Source organism: Galeopterus variegatus, unplaced genomic scaffold (assembly GCF_000696425.1).
Source record: "Galeopterus variegatus unplaced genomic scaffold, G_variegatus-3.0.2 Scaffold192, whole genome shotgun sequence".
Classification (NCBI taxonomy): domain Eukaryota; kingdom Metazoa; phylum Chordata; class Mammalia; order Dermoptera; family Cynocephalidae; genus Galeopterus; species Galeopterus variegatus.
The window spans coordinates 813186-829776 of record NW_007726303.1 but is presented as its reverse complement, the minus strand read 5'-3'; the positions used below and the strand labels follow the sequence as shown (position 1 = coordinate 829776).

At 32.6% G+C, this 16591-nt stretch overlaps 1 protein-coding gene across 1 annotated transcript in view; it reads left to right on the top strand.

Moving 5' to 3' along the window:
• STXBP5L (syntaxin binding protein 5-like) overlaps positions 1-16591 on the top strand; it is a gene marked incomplete at its 5' end in the record, with an annotated part of 166822 nt that overhangs the window by 51249 nt on the left and 98982 nt on the right. Inside the window, 2 exons of the mRNA XM_008564944.1 lie at positions 13543-13694; positions 15698-15769. Of these exons, the coding sequence (XP_008563166.1) occupies positions 13543-13694; positions 15698-15769 (224 nt within the window). The remainder of the gene's footprint in view (positions 1-13542; positions 13695-15697; positions 15770-16591) is intronic.

The window sequence follows — 16591 nt, the reverse complement described above, 5'->3', positions numbered from 1 at the left end:
GGATCGCAACCCTCAGTGTTGCCCCCGTACCGGACCGGGGACCGGCAACGGGATCGCAACCCTCGGCGTTGCTCCCGCGCTTCGCTCAACCAGTGAGCGGGAACCGGTCTGTATGTGGGATCCGAACCCTCAGGCGGGAGCACCGCCGCGCTTCCCAAGCGGCGCACTATCCAGTGCGCCACCGGGCCGGCCCACAATTCAATTATTTTTATAAATATGCAGAGTTATGCAACCATGACATCAATTTAATTTTAGAACATTTTTGTCATACTCCATTCCCCCGTCCCTAAAAGGATCCTTATGTCATTCTCATTCCCACCACTAGCCCCAGACAACCACTAACTTATTTTCTACCTGTATAGATTTGCCTTTTCTGGACATGTCACATAAATGGAATCATATAATATGTGGTTTTTTCATCTGGCTTTTTTCACTTAACATGTTTTTTTTTTTTGTTTCTTTTATGTTGTAGCATGTATCAGTATTTCATTCCTTTTTATCTAAATAGCATTCTATTTTAGAGATATGCCACGTTTTGTTTTCCATTCACAAATTGATGGATATTTGGATTTTCCACTATTTGGATATTATGAATAATGTTGCTATAAACAGGTTTTTGTGTAAGACATGTGTTTTCATTTCTCTTGAAAAGGTACCTAAAATTGGAACTCCTCTGTGGTTTTCTTTCCTTGTGATATCTTTGTCTAAATTTGATATCCAGGTGATACCGACCTCATTGAATGAATTCTATCCCATATTTCTTAAAAAGTTTGTGAAAGATTGGTATTTTTCTTTAAATGTTTTATGGAATTTAGCAATGAAGACAACTGGGCTTTGGTTGTTCTGGTAGAGCTACCCTGCAATGAAACTGGGAAGAGGGGAATGGGAATAGCCCCTGGCTAAATTTTCCACAGACTCCTACTATTCTTACTTAGTTTCAGAAGTTTTTCTTCAGCAAATACTTCCCAATCTGATGTATGCTTTGGGCAATTTCCAGAGTCCTAAATAGTTGTTTGTGTCAATTCTGTCTAATTTTTATTATGCTTCTTAGGGAGACGATTTCTCAAGCTCCTTATGCAGTCATTCTTGAAGTTCTGCTGGCATAAAATTTATATAACATTTCCTTATTGTCTTTCTAATGTCTGTAATATTCTCATTTCTGATACTGGTAATTTATGTCTTTTTTTCTTTTTGATCAATCTTGCTAGGGTTGGTTAATTTTATTAATATTTTCAAAGAACCAACTTTTGGCTTTGTGAATATTCTCAATTGCTTTTCTGGTTTTTATTTCATTGATTCAAGCTCTTATTTTTATTTTCAACCTTCTACTTTACATTTATTTTCCTCTTCTTTTAGCTCTAGTTTCTTAAGATAGAAGCTTAGATTATTACTTTTATACCTTTCTGTTCTTCTAATACAGCCATTTGGAGTAATACATTTTCCTGCAAACACTGCTTGAGCTGCCTATCATAAATTTTGCCTTGTTATTTTCAATATTATTTAGTTTAAAGAATTTTTAATATTCCTTATTCTTGGGTTTTTAGAACTGCATTTTTTAACTTCCAAATATTTGGGACTTTTCTATATATGCAATTGTTATTGATTACCAATTTAATTATGTTGTTGTGAGAAGGCATATTTTGTAATTTCTCATTTCTTTAAAGTTTATTGAAAATTGTGTTATAACCCAGAATATGATATGTTTTGGCAAGTGTTTCTTGTTTACCCAAAAATTTGGCACAATTTTTATCTGGTAGCATTTCTTTCTAACCTCAAGGACTTCCTTATCATTCTTATAGTAGAGGTATGATAGTAGTGGGTCTTCTTGGTTTTTGCACCATTGTGTGCAAATGCAGGAAGGACTATGTATTAGTCCATTTCTGTTGCTTATAGCAGAATACTTGGAACTGGGTGATTTATAAGAAAACAAAATTTGTTGCTTACAGTTTCTGAGTCTGGGAAGTCCAAAGTCCAAGGAACGCATCTGGTGAAAGCCTTGGTTGTGGTGACAGTGACAGTAGAGTATCACATAGTGAAAATGGTGGACCAGAGAGCACAGAGAGAGCTCCTAGTGCACTCACCTTTTTAAAGCCCTCAGAACCACACCCATTACCACCATTTTTAATCCATTCACTAGGCATGGTCCTCGGAATCTAATCTCTTCTCCAAGGCCACACCTTTCAATTACCATAATAGGATTTCCATTCTCTTTACACTGTCACAATGGGGACTAAGTTTTGGGAAGGCATTCAACCCAAGTCAGACTACTTATTTACAAATCAGAACATTTTATTCAGTATGGGCTTTATTCTTATAAATTGAGGGGGTTTTTTAGGTGTTGGATTACTTATAACAGCATTTTTAAAAATTGAGGTATCCAAATAAGTTAGGAAAACTTTTTATTTTCATAGTATGTCCAAATCATGAATAATCCCAAAGGTGTATCCTATCAGCATGCTAAAGTAGCTATCTAAGTATACTAAGTATAGTTAAATAAAATATTTTTTTATGTTTTAAACATTTTATATTATATATTTTAAATATTTTATACTGCTTATAACTATAAGATATATCTGATTTTTTTAATACATGAGCCACAATCAAGTTATATCATATTAGAACTGTCATTAGGGTTGAACATCAGTCAAGTCAAGATGGGACAAGTTGAAATTTTGAATGCTATTAGACAGTAACCAGAACAATTATATTAACATAACTGTATGGAAACAGGAAGGGAAGTAGTTTAGTTGGATTTTGATTAGAGCCATATTTAACAGTTATGTTAATAACAAACATTAAAATAATTTTATCAGTGTTAATGTGGCCAGCTGACAAATGTTACATATTGTTTGATCACCACTTTAAGCAGATGAACATCAGATAAGATTTACCTATGGGTTGAGAGAAAGGTTAAACTAAGCATAAAATTTATGATCAGTTTCTCAATGAGTTAGCTCCCCTAAGATATAACCTTGTCTTTTATGCACAGTGAGAAGGGTGCAACATAGTTAGAAATGTCTAGAGAGAGTTTCTGTGTCATCTATTTAATAAATAAAAAGACTTTAATCATCTGGATGACTATCTTTTTGTCTTTTTCTTTCCTGTAAATTGTTCAAGTTACAAAATTATTGATAATTTATTCATTTTGGTATTAAACTAAATTCTTGAATTTAATTAAAGATCTGGACATTGTAATTTAAGCTAATACATCAAGGTCTTATGATTTGTAAAATTATAGGAATCTATTTTGGTCAGGTATTATGTATTATAATTTAATTTTTTAAACACATAATTTAAAAAATTTATAATATTAAAACAATATTAGAAAAAAATGATAATGCTGTTTGTATATTTGCCCCAACAAATGATAAAGGAAATTTAGGAAATTAAGTATAATTAGGCTTTTTATGAGAAAATAAACACATTGATTATATAACTTACGACACTACTTCCCAAAAGAACTTTCTCCAGTGATGGAAATGTTCTATATTCTGTGCTATTCAATATGGTAACACTAACCACATTGAGCACCTGAAATGAAGCTAATACAATTAAAGAATTAAATTTTTAATTCTATTTAGTTGTAATTATGTTAAATTTAAAATATTACAGAGAATGCTAATATTATTTTTGCAATGTGGTAAAACTGGAAAGAAAACATAAAGGTGTTTTTTAGCCAAAATTATAAAATCAATCTAATTTTTTAAAAGTATACTGGTTATAAATGTTACCTAACCTTTTTTCTATGTAAGTATTATACCATTAGTAAAAATTTTAAGATTTACAAAAGGAAAATTTTGCTTTATATCTTGTAACCTTGTATCCTAGGCCATTAAAGAAACCTATTTAAACCTGTTTTTCTATTTTGAGTTACAGCTTCAGAAAGAAAATCAATTTCTTAAAGTACCAGCATACTTAAAGATAAGAAGTAGAAATATACTTTGAAATATTTGATTTTCACTTATTTTATGTTTATATAAGTGCTTATTATTAATATTGTTTATAAATGCCAAATAGAACAGAAGCCCACTGGATTTTTAGGAACATTACAATCTGTACTTTTAATTCCCTTTCTTCTTTGTTTAAAGAATTCTATTTATTTTTTAGTGGAAGCATATTGTTTGTACATATTTATGAGATACAGAGTTACATTTCAATATGTGTATAAAATGTGTAATGATCAACTCAGGGTAAATTCCTCATTGCAAAAATTTATTGTTTCTCTGTGATGAGAACATTTGAGCTCTTCTCTTCTAGCCATTTGAGAATATACAACAAATTATTAACTATAGATGCCTAGCACTACTGTATACCACTAGAAATTATTTTTCCTATCTGGATGTAATATCGTATCCATTAGCCAACCTGTCACTGTCTTCCCTCATCCCACCCCTTCCCAGCCTCTAGTAACTGCAATTCTATTTTGTACTTCTAAAAGTTCAACTTTGTTTGTTTGTTTGTTTTTAGCCATCACGTGATATTTTTATTTCTGTGCGTGACTTATTTCACTTCCAGGCTCATCCATGTTGCCGCAAATGACAGGATGTCATTCTTTTTCATGAGTAATATTCCACTGGGTATATATATCACATTTGCTTTATCCATTCATCTGTTGATGGACACCTAGGTTGATTCCATATCTTCGCTATTCCAAATAGTGCTGCAATAAACATGGGGGTACAGATGTCTCTTTGGTATGCTAAGTTCCTTTCCTTTGGATTAATACCCTGCAGTGGGACTGCTGGATCACATCATAGTTCTATTTTTAGTTTTTTGGGGGAAACTCCATGCAGTTTTCAGTAATGGCCATAAGGAACAACACCACAGTCAAAGGTCTGGTTCCCAGTACCAGCCAACTGCCAAAAATAAATAAATAAATAATGGCTGTACTAACTTACATTCCCACCAAGAGTGTACAAGGGTTCCCTTTTCTCCACATCCTTGCCAGTATTTGTTTGTTTTTGTTGAGTCTAACAGAGCACCTGAAACTGGGTAATTTATAAAGAAATGAAATTTATTTCTTACAGTTTTGAAGTCTGGGCAGTTCAAGATCTAGGAGTCACATCTGGTGAGAGCCTTCTTCTTGGTAGTGACTCTCTACAGCAACACAGGGTATCACATGGAGAGAATGGGCTGAGTAAGAGTGCTAACCTTCTCACTTGCTATCCTATAAAGCCATCAGAACCACACCCACTACTCTGTGAATGGATCAATCCATTCACAAACATAGTCCTCATGATCTAATCACCTCTCAAAGTCCCCACTTTTCAAATATAATTGGATTTCCCACCCTTTTACTACTGTTACAATGAGGATCAAGTTTACAATACATGAACTTTTGGGGGACACATTTAACCCATAGCAGCCAGAATTTATTTTTTGTTCCATTCTAACTGGGATGTGATGATATGTCATGGTTTTGATTCGCATTTCTCTGGTTATGAGTGACATTGATTTTTTTTTTTTAATATGCCTGCTGGCCATTTGTATGTCTTCTTTTGAGAAATGTCTATTCAGGACATTTGCCCATTTTTTAATCAGATTATTTGTTTTTTTGCTGTTGAGTTGTTTAAATGCCTTGTGTATTCTGGTTATTAATCCATTGTCAGATGAGAAGTTTGCAAATATTTTCTCCCTTTCTGCTGGTTGCTGCTTTGCTCTGCTGATTGTTTCTTTTGCTGTGCAGTGGCTTTTTAGTTTGATGTAATCCCATTTGTGTATTTTTACTTTTGTTCCCTGTGCTTTAGAAGTCTTCTCCACAAAATTTTTGCCCAGACCAATGTCTTGGAGTGTTTTCCATATGTTTTTTTAGTACTTCTATAGTTTCAAGTCTTACGTTTAAGTCTTCAATCCATTTTGAGTTATTGTGGTATATGGTGAGATGTGGGGGTCTAGTTTCTTTCTTCTGCATATGGATATCCAGTTTTCCCAGCACCATTTATTGAAGAGGCTGTCCTTTCCTTGGTGTGTGTTTTTGGAGACTTTGTAAGTGATCAGTTGGCTGTAGATACATGAATTTATTTCTGAGTTCTCCATTCTGTTCCATTGGTCCATGTGTCTGTTTTTATGCCAGTGCCATGCTGTTTTGTAGACTATAGCTTTGTAGTATATGTTGAAGTCAGAAAGTGTAATGCCTCCAGGTTTGTACTTTTTGCTCAGGATTGCTTTGGCTATTCTTGGCCTTTGTGATTCCATATAAATTTTAGTTTGGTTTTTTTTTTCCTATTTCTGTGAAGAATATCATTGGTATTTTGATAGGGATTGCATTGAATCTGTGCATCACTTTGGATAGTATGGTCATTTTGACAATATTAATTTTTCCAATTCATGAACATGAAATGTCTTTCCATTTTCTTGTGTCCTCTTTAATTTTTTTCACAGTTTTGTAGTTTTTATTGTAGAAGTCTTTCACCTCCTTGGTTTACTTTATTCCAAGGCATTAATTTTTTTGGTAGCTATTGTAAATGGGATTGCCTTCTTGATTTCTTTTTCCACTAGTTCATTGTTGATATGTAGAAACATTACTGATTTTTGTATGTTGGTTTTATATGCTGCAACTTAATGGAATTCATTTATCAGTTCTAAGAGTTTTTTGGTGGAGTCTTTAAGTTTTTCTGTATATAAGATTGTCATCTGCAAACAGGGGCGATTTAACTTTGTCTTTTCTAATTTGGATGCCCTTCATTTCCTTATCTTGCATGATTGCTCCAGCTAGAACTTCCAGTACTATTTTAGAGTGGTAAGAGTATGCATTCTTTTCTTGTTCCTGTTCTTAGAGGAAAAGCTTTCAACTTTCCTCCATTCAGGATGATGTTAGCCATAGGTATGTCATGTATGGCCTTTATCAGGTTGAGATACTTTCCTTCTATACTTAATTTGTTGAGGATATTTTTTTTCATGAAGAGACGTTGAATTTTATCAAATGCTTTTTCTGCATCTATTGAGATGATAGTATGGGTTTCATCCTTTGTTTTTTCAATGCAATGTATCACATTTATTGATTTCTGTATCTTGAACCATCCTTGCATCCGTGGATGAATCCCTCTTGATCATGTCGTATAATCTTTTTGATGTGCTGTTGAATTCTGTTTGCTAGTATTTTGTTGAAAAGTTTTGAATCTATATTCATCTGGGATATTAGCCTGTAGTTTTCTTTTTCTGTTGCGTCCTTATTTGACTTTGGAATCAAGGTGATGCTCGCCTAATAGAATGAGTTGGAAGACTACCTTTAGTTATGAGTTTTTGGAATAGTTTGAGAAGAAATGATATTAATTCATCTTTAAAGAATTGGTAGAATTCAGCAGTGAAGCCATCCAGTCCTGGGCTTTTCTTCGTTGGGAGATTGTTGATTACTGATTCAGTCTTGTTACTTGTTATTGGTCTTTTTTTGTTTGTTTTCTATTTATTCTTGGTACAGTCTTGGTAGATTGTATGTGTCCAGAAATTATCCATTTCCTCCAGATTTTTCAATTTGTTGCTGTATAGTTGTTTATGAAACTTTCTAATGATTCTTTGTATTTCTGTGGAGTCAGTTGTAATGTCTCCTTTTTCATTTCTGATTTTTATTTGGCTCTTCTCTCTTCTTAGTCTAGCCGATAGATTGTCAATTTTATTTATCTTTTCTAAAAAACAACTTTTCATTTTGCTCATCTTTTGTATCTTTTGGGGGAGTCTCTTTCATTTAGTTCTTCTCTGATCTTTATTTTTTCTTTTTGGTTGCTAATTTTGGGATTAGATTGTTCTTGCTTTTCTAGTTCCTTAAAGCCCACCATTAGGATGCTTATTTGAAATCTTTCTCCTTTTTTGATGTAAGCATTTATTACAATAAAATTCCCTCTTTGTACAACTTTTTCAGTATCACATAGGTTTTGGTATGTTCTGCTTCTATTTTCATTTGTTTAAAGGATTTTTTTATTTCCTCCTTAATTTCTTCTTTGATCCATTGGTTATTCAGGAGCATGTTGTTGAGTTTCCATGTATTTGTAGAGTTTTCAAAGTTTTGCTTGTTGTTATTGATTTCTAGGTTTAGTCCATTGTGGTCTGAAAATATACTTAATATGATTTCAATTTTTAAAAATTTTTTGAGACTTGATTTGTGGACCAAGTAGTGGTCTCTCTTGAAGAATGATTCATATGCTGATGAGAAGAATGTGTATTCTGCAGTTGTTGGATGAAATAAATGTCTGTCAAGTCCCTTTGGTCTATAATGCAGCTTAAATCCAATGTTTCTTTGTTGATTTTCCATGTAGATGCTCTGTCCAACACAGAGAGAGGACTGTTAAAGTCTCCAACTATTATTGTATTGGGCTCTACCTCTCCCTTTAGATTCAATAGTATTTGTTTTTGTATATCTGGATGCTCTCATGTTGGGTGCATATGTGTTTATGATTGTTATATCCTATTGCTGAATTGATCCCTTTATCATTATATAACGCCCTTCTTTGTCTCTTTTTATATTTTTTGTTTTAAAGTCTATTTTACTCAGTCTAAGTATAGCTATTCCTGCTTGTTTTGGGTTTCCATTTGTGTGGAATATCTTTTTCCATTCCTTCGCTATTAGTCTATGTGTCTCTTTAGAAGTAAAGTAAGTTTCTTGTAGGAAGCTTATAGTTGGGTGTAGTTTTTTAATCAGTTCAACTAGTCTATGTCTTTTAAATGGAGAACTCAATTCATTTACATTTAAGGATGTTATTGAAAAGTATTGCCTTACTCCTGGCATTTTGTTAATTTTTCTATGGTTGTTTTATATACCTTTTGTTCCTTCCTTTCTCTTTTATTGTTTATCTTTGCTGTTTGGTGGTTTTTGGTTCTAGTAAGATATAATTTCTTTCTCTTTCTCATTTGTGTATCTGCTTCACCAGTGATTTTTATTCTTTTGTGTCTTATCATGATGGTAGTTATCATTCTTTTGCTTCCAGATGTAGGGCTTTCTTGAGAATTTCTTGTAGGGCTGGACTAGTGGTGATGAATTTCCAAAGATTCTGTTTGTCTGAGAAGGATACTATTTTCCTTCAGTTCTGAAAGATAACTTTGCTGGGTATAGTATTCCTGGCTGGCAGTTTTTTCTTTCTTTCATTACTTTGAATATATCATCCCAATCTCTCCTGAACTGTAAGATTTCTGCTAAGAAATTGCTGTTAGTCTGATGAGGATTCCCTTATAGGTTACTTGATGCTTTTTCACTTACTCTTTCTAGAATTTTCTCTTTGCCTTTGACTTTTTAAAATTTGACTACAATATGTCTCAGAGATGACCTTTCTGGGTTGAATCTGTTTGGGAATCTTTGGCCCCCACACCTATGAAAGAGACAGTGGGTTTCTCTGTGACTCCTCAGCTGGATTGGGCCATTCCCTGTGAGGTTGCTAGGTATGTGGGTGGTCACCTGTGCCTGTAAGAGAGATGCTGGGTTGCTCTGAAGCTCCCCAGCTGGGGCCAGTGGCTATCGGTGGGCTCACTGAAGCTGCAGACAGGACTCTTTAGCTTATTTGATATTCGTACATCTTCTTTGGTGAAATGTCTCTTAGCATATTTTGCTTATTTTAAAAATTGTGTTGTCTTATTATTATTACTAGTATTTGTGTATTCTGTACAGAAGATTATAGTTTGCAAATATTTACTCCCAGCCTGTGGTTTGTCATTTCATTTTATTAATGGTATCTTGTGTAGAGCAAAATGATTTAATTTTGATATCATACAGGTTATTAATTTTTATTTTACAATTTGTGCTTTTCATGTCCCATTTAACAAATTGTTGCATAACCCAAGATTACTAAGATTTTTTTCTGTGATCCATGTTGAGTTAATTTTTGTATACTATGGAAGGTAAAAGTTAAAGTTTAATTTTTTCCAGATTTCTTGAGATATAATTGACAAAATTGTTTAAGTTTAAGGTGTACAACATCATGATTGATATACATATGTAGTGTGAAATATTTACCACAATCAAGTTAGTTAACATATCTATCACCTTACCTTTTTACCAATTTTTTTTTTCCATTTTGTAGTAAGAACACTTAAGCACTATTTTTTTAAAGCAAATTTCAAGTACATTCCTAACTATAACCACCATGCTATACATTAGATTCTCAGAACTTACTCATCTTATAACTGAAAGTTTGTACCCATTGGCCAACACCTGCCCATTTCCCTAATCCCCTAGTCCATGGAAAACACCCATTCTACTTTCTATTTCTGCAGGTTTGACTTTTTAAGATTCTACATATAAATGAGATCATATGGTATTTGTCTTTGTCTGACTTTTTCACTTAGAGTAATACCCTCGAGTTTCATCCATCTTGTCATAATGGCAGGAGTTCCTTCTTTTTTATGGCCGAATTATATTCCATTTTAATTATAGCAATTTCTTCATCCATTCATTCAACAACAGATACGTGTTTCCACAGCTTGGCTATTATAAATAATGCTGCAGTGAATATGGGAAAGCAGATATATATTCAAGCTACTGTTTTTGTTTCCTTCAGATATATACCCAGAAGTGAGATTACTGGGCTATATGGCATTTCTATTTTTAACTTTTTGAGGAACCTCCATGCCAGTTTTCATAATGGCTGTACCAAATTACATTTCCACCAACAGTGGCATCCTTTCCAACACTTATCTCTTGTCCTTTTGATTATAGCCATCCTATCACATGTGAGATGATATCTTGTGGTTTTGACTTGCATTTCCCTGATCATTAGTGATGTTGAGCACCTTTTCATGTACCTAATGGCTATTTGTATGTCTTCTTTCGAGAAATACCTACTCAGGTCCTTTGCCCATTTCTTAATCAGATAATTCATTTTTTCACAATTGGATTCCTTATGTATTTTGAGTTCCTTATGTATTTTGGATATTAACCCTTACTAGATAATATTTTACAAATATTTGCTCCCATTTTGTAGGTTGCATTTTCATTTTGTTGATTGTGTCTTTTTCTGTGCAGAAGCTTTTGTGTCTGATGTAGTCCCACTTATTTTTGCTTTTGTTGCCTCTGCTTTTGGTGTCATATCCAAAAAATCATTTTAAGACTAACATCAAAGAGATTTTCCCAGTGTTTCATCTAGCAGTTTTAAGGTTTCAGGTCTTACACTTAAGTCTTTAATCCATTTCAAGTTAACTTTTGTGAGTGGTGTAAAATAAGGGTCGAAATTTGTTTTTATTTTTTGCATGTGTAGATCCAGTTTTCCCAGCACCATTTACTGAAGAGACCATTCTTTCTCCATTTTGTATTCTTGGTGTCCTTGTCAAAGATTAGTTTAATGTATATGGCAGGTTTATTTCTGGGCCCTTGATTCTATTTCATTTGTCTTCATATCTATTTTATGCCAGTACAACATTATTTTAATTATTGTAACTTTGTAATATTGTTTTAAATTAGGAAGTGTGATGTCTCTACTCTGTTCTTCCTTCTCAAGATTACTTTGATTATTTGGGGTCTTTTACGGTTGCACATAAATCATAGAAATTTTTTTTCCATTTCTGTGAAAAATGCCACTTGAATTTTGATAGGGATTGCATTAAATCTGTTGATCACTTTCAGTGGTATGAACATTTTAACAATACTAATTCTTCCAACCTGTGAACATGGGATATCTTTTTTATTTATTTTTGTCTTCAATATCTTTCATCAATGTTTTATTGTTTTCAGCATACAGTTCTTCTCTTCCTTAGTTATATTTTTTTCCTAAATATTTTATTCTTTTTAATGCTATTATAAGTGGGAATGTTTTGTTGTTTCTTTTTTAGACAGCTCTTTGTTCATATATAGAAATGCTTCCTGATTCTTTATATGCCTGCTACTTTTTTATATACTGGGTATTGTGAATCTTACATTTTTGGTGATATTTTGTTGAATTCTTTTCAATAGTGTTGGATTTTTCTTTCTGGAAGGAAATTAAGCTCTGTGGAATCATTATTTTAAAGCTTTTCTTAAGGGTGGATCCAGAAAAGCCTTTAGTCTGTAGTTAATTTATTCTGCTATTGAATGGCACCCCTATATGTGCTGTTGCATGTTTTAGGAGATCTCTGCAGTATCATTGGTAGTAACATGAAATATCCTCAGCCTTGTGAGAGCTTGGGAATTATTTAGCATTTTTTGTGTGTGTGTGGTTCTTTTCCAAGTCTTGTATAGTTCACATAGATGCACGGATCCATACACAGTCAAAGTCTCGAGGGGACCATTCTGCAAATTTCTGATGTCCTCTCTCTGTGAAGCTCTCTCCTCTCTAGTACTTTGTCTCATAATTTCTAGCTGCTTTTGCAGCCTCAGTCTCTGATCTCTGTCTTCTCGATTCAACAAGACCATTGATCTCTGAGTTTCAGTTTCCTGTGTCCTAGCCTGGGAAATCTCTCCAGTCACTAAACAAGACCATTTGTAAGGTTTACCCTAACTGTTATTCTTCTCTTATCCCATCTTATGTTGCTGTTGACCAAAATGTGAAAACTGTTGTTTAATATATTTTGTCCAGTTTTCTAGTATTTTAAGGTAGGAGATTAAACCCAGTCTCTTTACTGCCTCTATAACAACCACTGCCTGATTTCCCCAACTTTATGGTATATCTTCCCAATATTCTTATTTTTAATTCCAAGACAAAATATTTATTTATGGTTGCTGTCATACATTTTAGTTGCCTTTTTTTTTTGTCCCAGTATTGCATTTGGGAAATCTATCATGCCTGTAAGCAGAAGAAATTAGCAAATAAAAAGTTTAAAGATATTAATTTGCTATAATTTATGGTATGTATAATATTGCATCTACTTATAATAATACTAAAATCAATTCTTCCTTTACATGGAAAATTTCAAAATATTTTAAAACCAATTTTTTTACTTAATGCTCATAAAAGCCTTGTGAACTAGATAAATGTAGTAGTATAATTCTTGCTATAAAGTAAAGAAGTTAAGGCTCAGCAAGATTCATTAATTTTTCTTCAAGTCACATGACCTATACGTGATCGAGATGGAAATCAAACCAGAACTTCTGACTTTTGTAACAATATTTTTTCCAGTTTCCAATGTCTGTCTTACTGGAAGATGTAGAACTCTGTGTGAACTGGCAAAACCTCTAGAATGGGTAGAAGTTTTTTGTTTTATTTTATTTTTTATGGTGGGTTGAAAGAACTGGATTGAGAGTAAGAAGATGGTTTGTAAACCAGATTCAATCTAAGTACTGAAACAGCATAGAACTTATATAAAACAAGCAAAACAACATTCTTACAACTAGTATATATTTAGTTTAGGAAGCAAAAAGCACAACTTAAAATTGTTCAGCCAGAGGACAGGTTGTAAATGGAGAAAAAAAGAGATTTAATGTATGCCTAAAGGTTCAGGTGACCAGAATGACTGCTTAGGAGAGCTGTTTTATTATACGAAGTCAGTCTATCCTGTATAAAGGCAAGGCATCCTTCCCAACTTTACAGTAATCACTTCCCAACCTCCCCAACCCTAAGACATTACTTTGCAATAATCTTCTTTTTAATTAAAAAATAAAAATAATTATGCTTGTAATATATTCTAGTTGCATATTTTTTTCTCTCTCAGAGTTGCATTTGGGAACTGCAATGGGTTGGCTGTGGTGGATTTTATACAGAAGACAGTACTGTTAAGCATGGGGACCATTGACCTATATAGATCAAGTGACCTATACCAGCGACAACCACGGTCTCCTCGAAAAAACAAGCAGTTTATTACAGGTAGGAGATAAGACAAGATGGGTTATGAACTTAATTTGTTCATCTGTTTTTTTACTTTTAGATTTCTTGTCTTTATTCTGTGATGCTATTCAAATACATGGCAATATAAACTTAATATAATTTATACTATATAAGTAAAATGAATTGGTCAGAAATATACTGAGAATCATTGAAAGGGCAAGGGAGGTGATTAAACTTCAATTTGCTTGAAGTTAGAAAGCATCTCAAGTTTCTTAAGTTAATTCCAATGAAATAACAGAAAATAAGAAACTGTCAAGGGTTAAAATGCTGCAAAAATCAGGGCTTTCTAGTTGGAAAAGCTGCTTGTAATAGTTGTATTAAACAGGTTAACTTTCTTCTATGTATCTGACCCCTATAAAAAGATAATTTAGGTCATTCACCAATTTTAATTTTTTAAATTAACTCCATATTATAGCTGTCACCTACTCTTATTAAATGATGACTTTCTTGAAGGTATTTTCACAAATGCAATAAACATTATTCATCAACATTTTTTTTAAATGCTATGAAAGATGGCATTTTTCTTGGCAGGACCAATACATTTATTTAACTATAAAAGAAAACAAGGTTAATTAGGAAATAATGCCAAATTTTAATATGCCAAATTATTCAAAGTTTTACTGAAATTTGAGCATACCTTCAGTAGTAGTTGGCTTTATAAACACTGCCAAAATTTTGTGTATTTTCTGTCAACTGAAATAGTCTAGTTGCTAAAAAGTTAGTAAAAAAGTTTGCAGATGGAAATGCTTCTATAGTATAATGTTTTATTTTAAACAATTCTTTTAAATTTCTACTTTGTTTTTTTGTAAATAATCAGTTGAATATTGGAGCCTTTACTAAACATACCCGTGAAAAGAATATTTTATAATAAAAAATAAAAGGGTACATAATGATAGGTGTTATTTTTCCAAATAGCGGGTGTGTGTCAAACTTAATATTTTAATGTGATAGTAAATAAATTTCTATTTTGGACTAATACAACTTGATATCTTGAAATTCTACTTCTTTGTTAAACTTTTGTGACACTCAATCCTTTCCTAATTGCTAGTGTAGACTCTTTTCAGGGGCACAAAATTTCTCCTTCAGAACCTGAGGGATTTTTTGTTAGGGAATCTTAACTTTTAGCAATATTTTAGGAGTGTTGGAAATTTCAAATTCTGCAGTTCTGCATCTACCACTACTGGCTTTTGAAAAGAAAGCAGAATAAGAGAAATTGTGCATACATATTTTCTTCATGATTGGGAAGGTGAAGGCTGATTTCTGAAACTTCATGGACTCTAGAATAAGAAGTTAATGGGTAGGAGGCACTGTTTGCAAGGCTGAAAGTAACAATTCAGTCAGAAAAGCTGTGGACCCTATGATGTTATCTAAGTTATTTGCTATATATATTAAGAGGGGTGAAAAAGTATATATTTTGACAAAGGTAATACAATTGTTATTTAAACTTGTTAATCCTCAATAATTATGATTCAAGCTTAGAATTTGTATGATTTTAAAATTGGGAAAAACTGATGAAGTCATAAACTCAGCTTGTATTTAGTGTATAAGATAACTACAATGAGTACTCAGTTTACATTATAAAAGTAAAGTATTAAAGACTAAAATCCCTAAGCTTTCTTTTTAATTACTGAAGAATTATATACAATCATTTTTATATTAATGAGGTAATTTATACATATTATTTACAAGCCAAACAAGTATACTATGTAAAAACATACAAGAAAAGTATTCCATCTATTTTTAAAAAGATATTTGATTAAATAAAGTTGCTACAGCATTCTCATCATTCATCTATCACTTCTTACTTTCTAATTGATTTATTTTTTAATATCTCCTCCTTAATTTGATTACCTAATCTTGCTGCAATTTCTCCATCTTGGCTGTTCTAGATTCTGGTATGATATCACTTCCTTTCACTTTAGACTATTTTTCTTTCTTTCCTCTGCCTGCTGCTGATGCTGGTGTTCTGGCATGTTCCAAAGACAACTTTTGCATGCGTGGGCTGTCTAACTTTTATCCTGATTTAACGAAACGGATCCGTACTTCCTATCAGAGTAAGTTATATAAAGGTTAGGCAAATAGCTTTTTTAAGTTATAATGCTTGAGTTAAATCCATATATCAGTGCTCAGTAATGTGTTTTTTAAAACACATTCAGCATGCATGCAAATTTTTGTTTTGTTATGGAAATGCAACCTGATAATTTTGATAAAAATTATTATACAGATATTTCAAATCATTATTGTCATGTATGTACCCATTCACTCATACCCATTGTTTCAATGTTATTTTAAACCATGCAGACCATGTCCATTAGTTCAAGGGTCAGTGTCTTTTGTTTTGAGGTGGAAGAGCCATGATGTCCTTGAAAATAATAAATGTGACATACCAGTATCAATAATGATTCAATGCTTTCTTCTTTTGGAAACCTTGGGCTTTTGACTATTTTATAATATTATTCTAAGTAGGGTCACAGTATTTGCTCCTTGTAAGTAATTATATTTCTTGGAGATAACTAAATATTTCTAACTTCTGACTTTTTTATGAAAATGGAATGCACAAATGCACATTTCTTAGTGATTTTAGGTACAAAACACTGTGAAGTAGGGGAATTAAGGTCACAAATAAAAAGGTTAATAATAGTAACATTTACTACAGTAACAAATGCAGATTTGAAGATGACCAAAGTAAGCAATTCTAAAAACTGATGCAGAAGGGTTGGAGAATGAGGGTGTGTGTGACTAGAAGTGTAGATGATAGTAGTGCTGTTATGGAGAAATATTTATTGATATGAAAAAATGCTTACAATATGTGTGTTAGTTTGTTTTCTGTTGCTCATAATCAAATACCTGAAACTGGGTAATATATAAGAGAACAA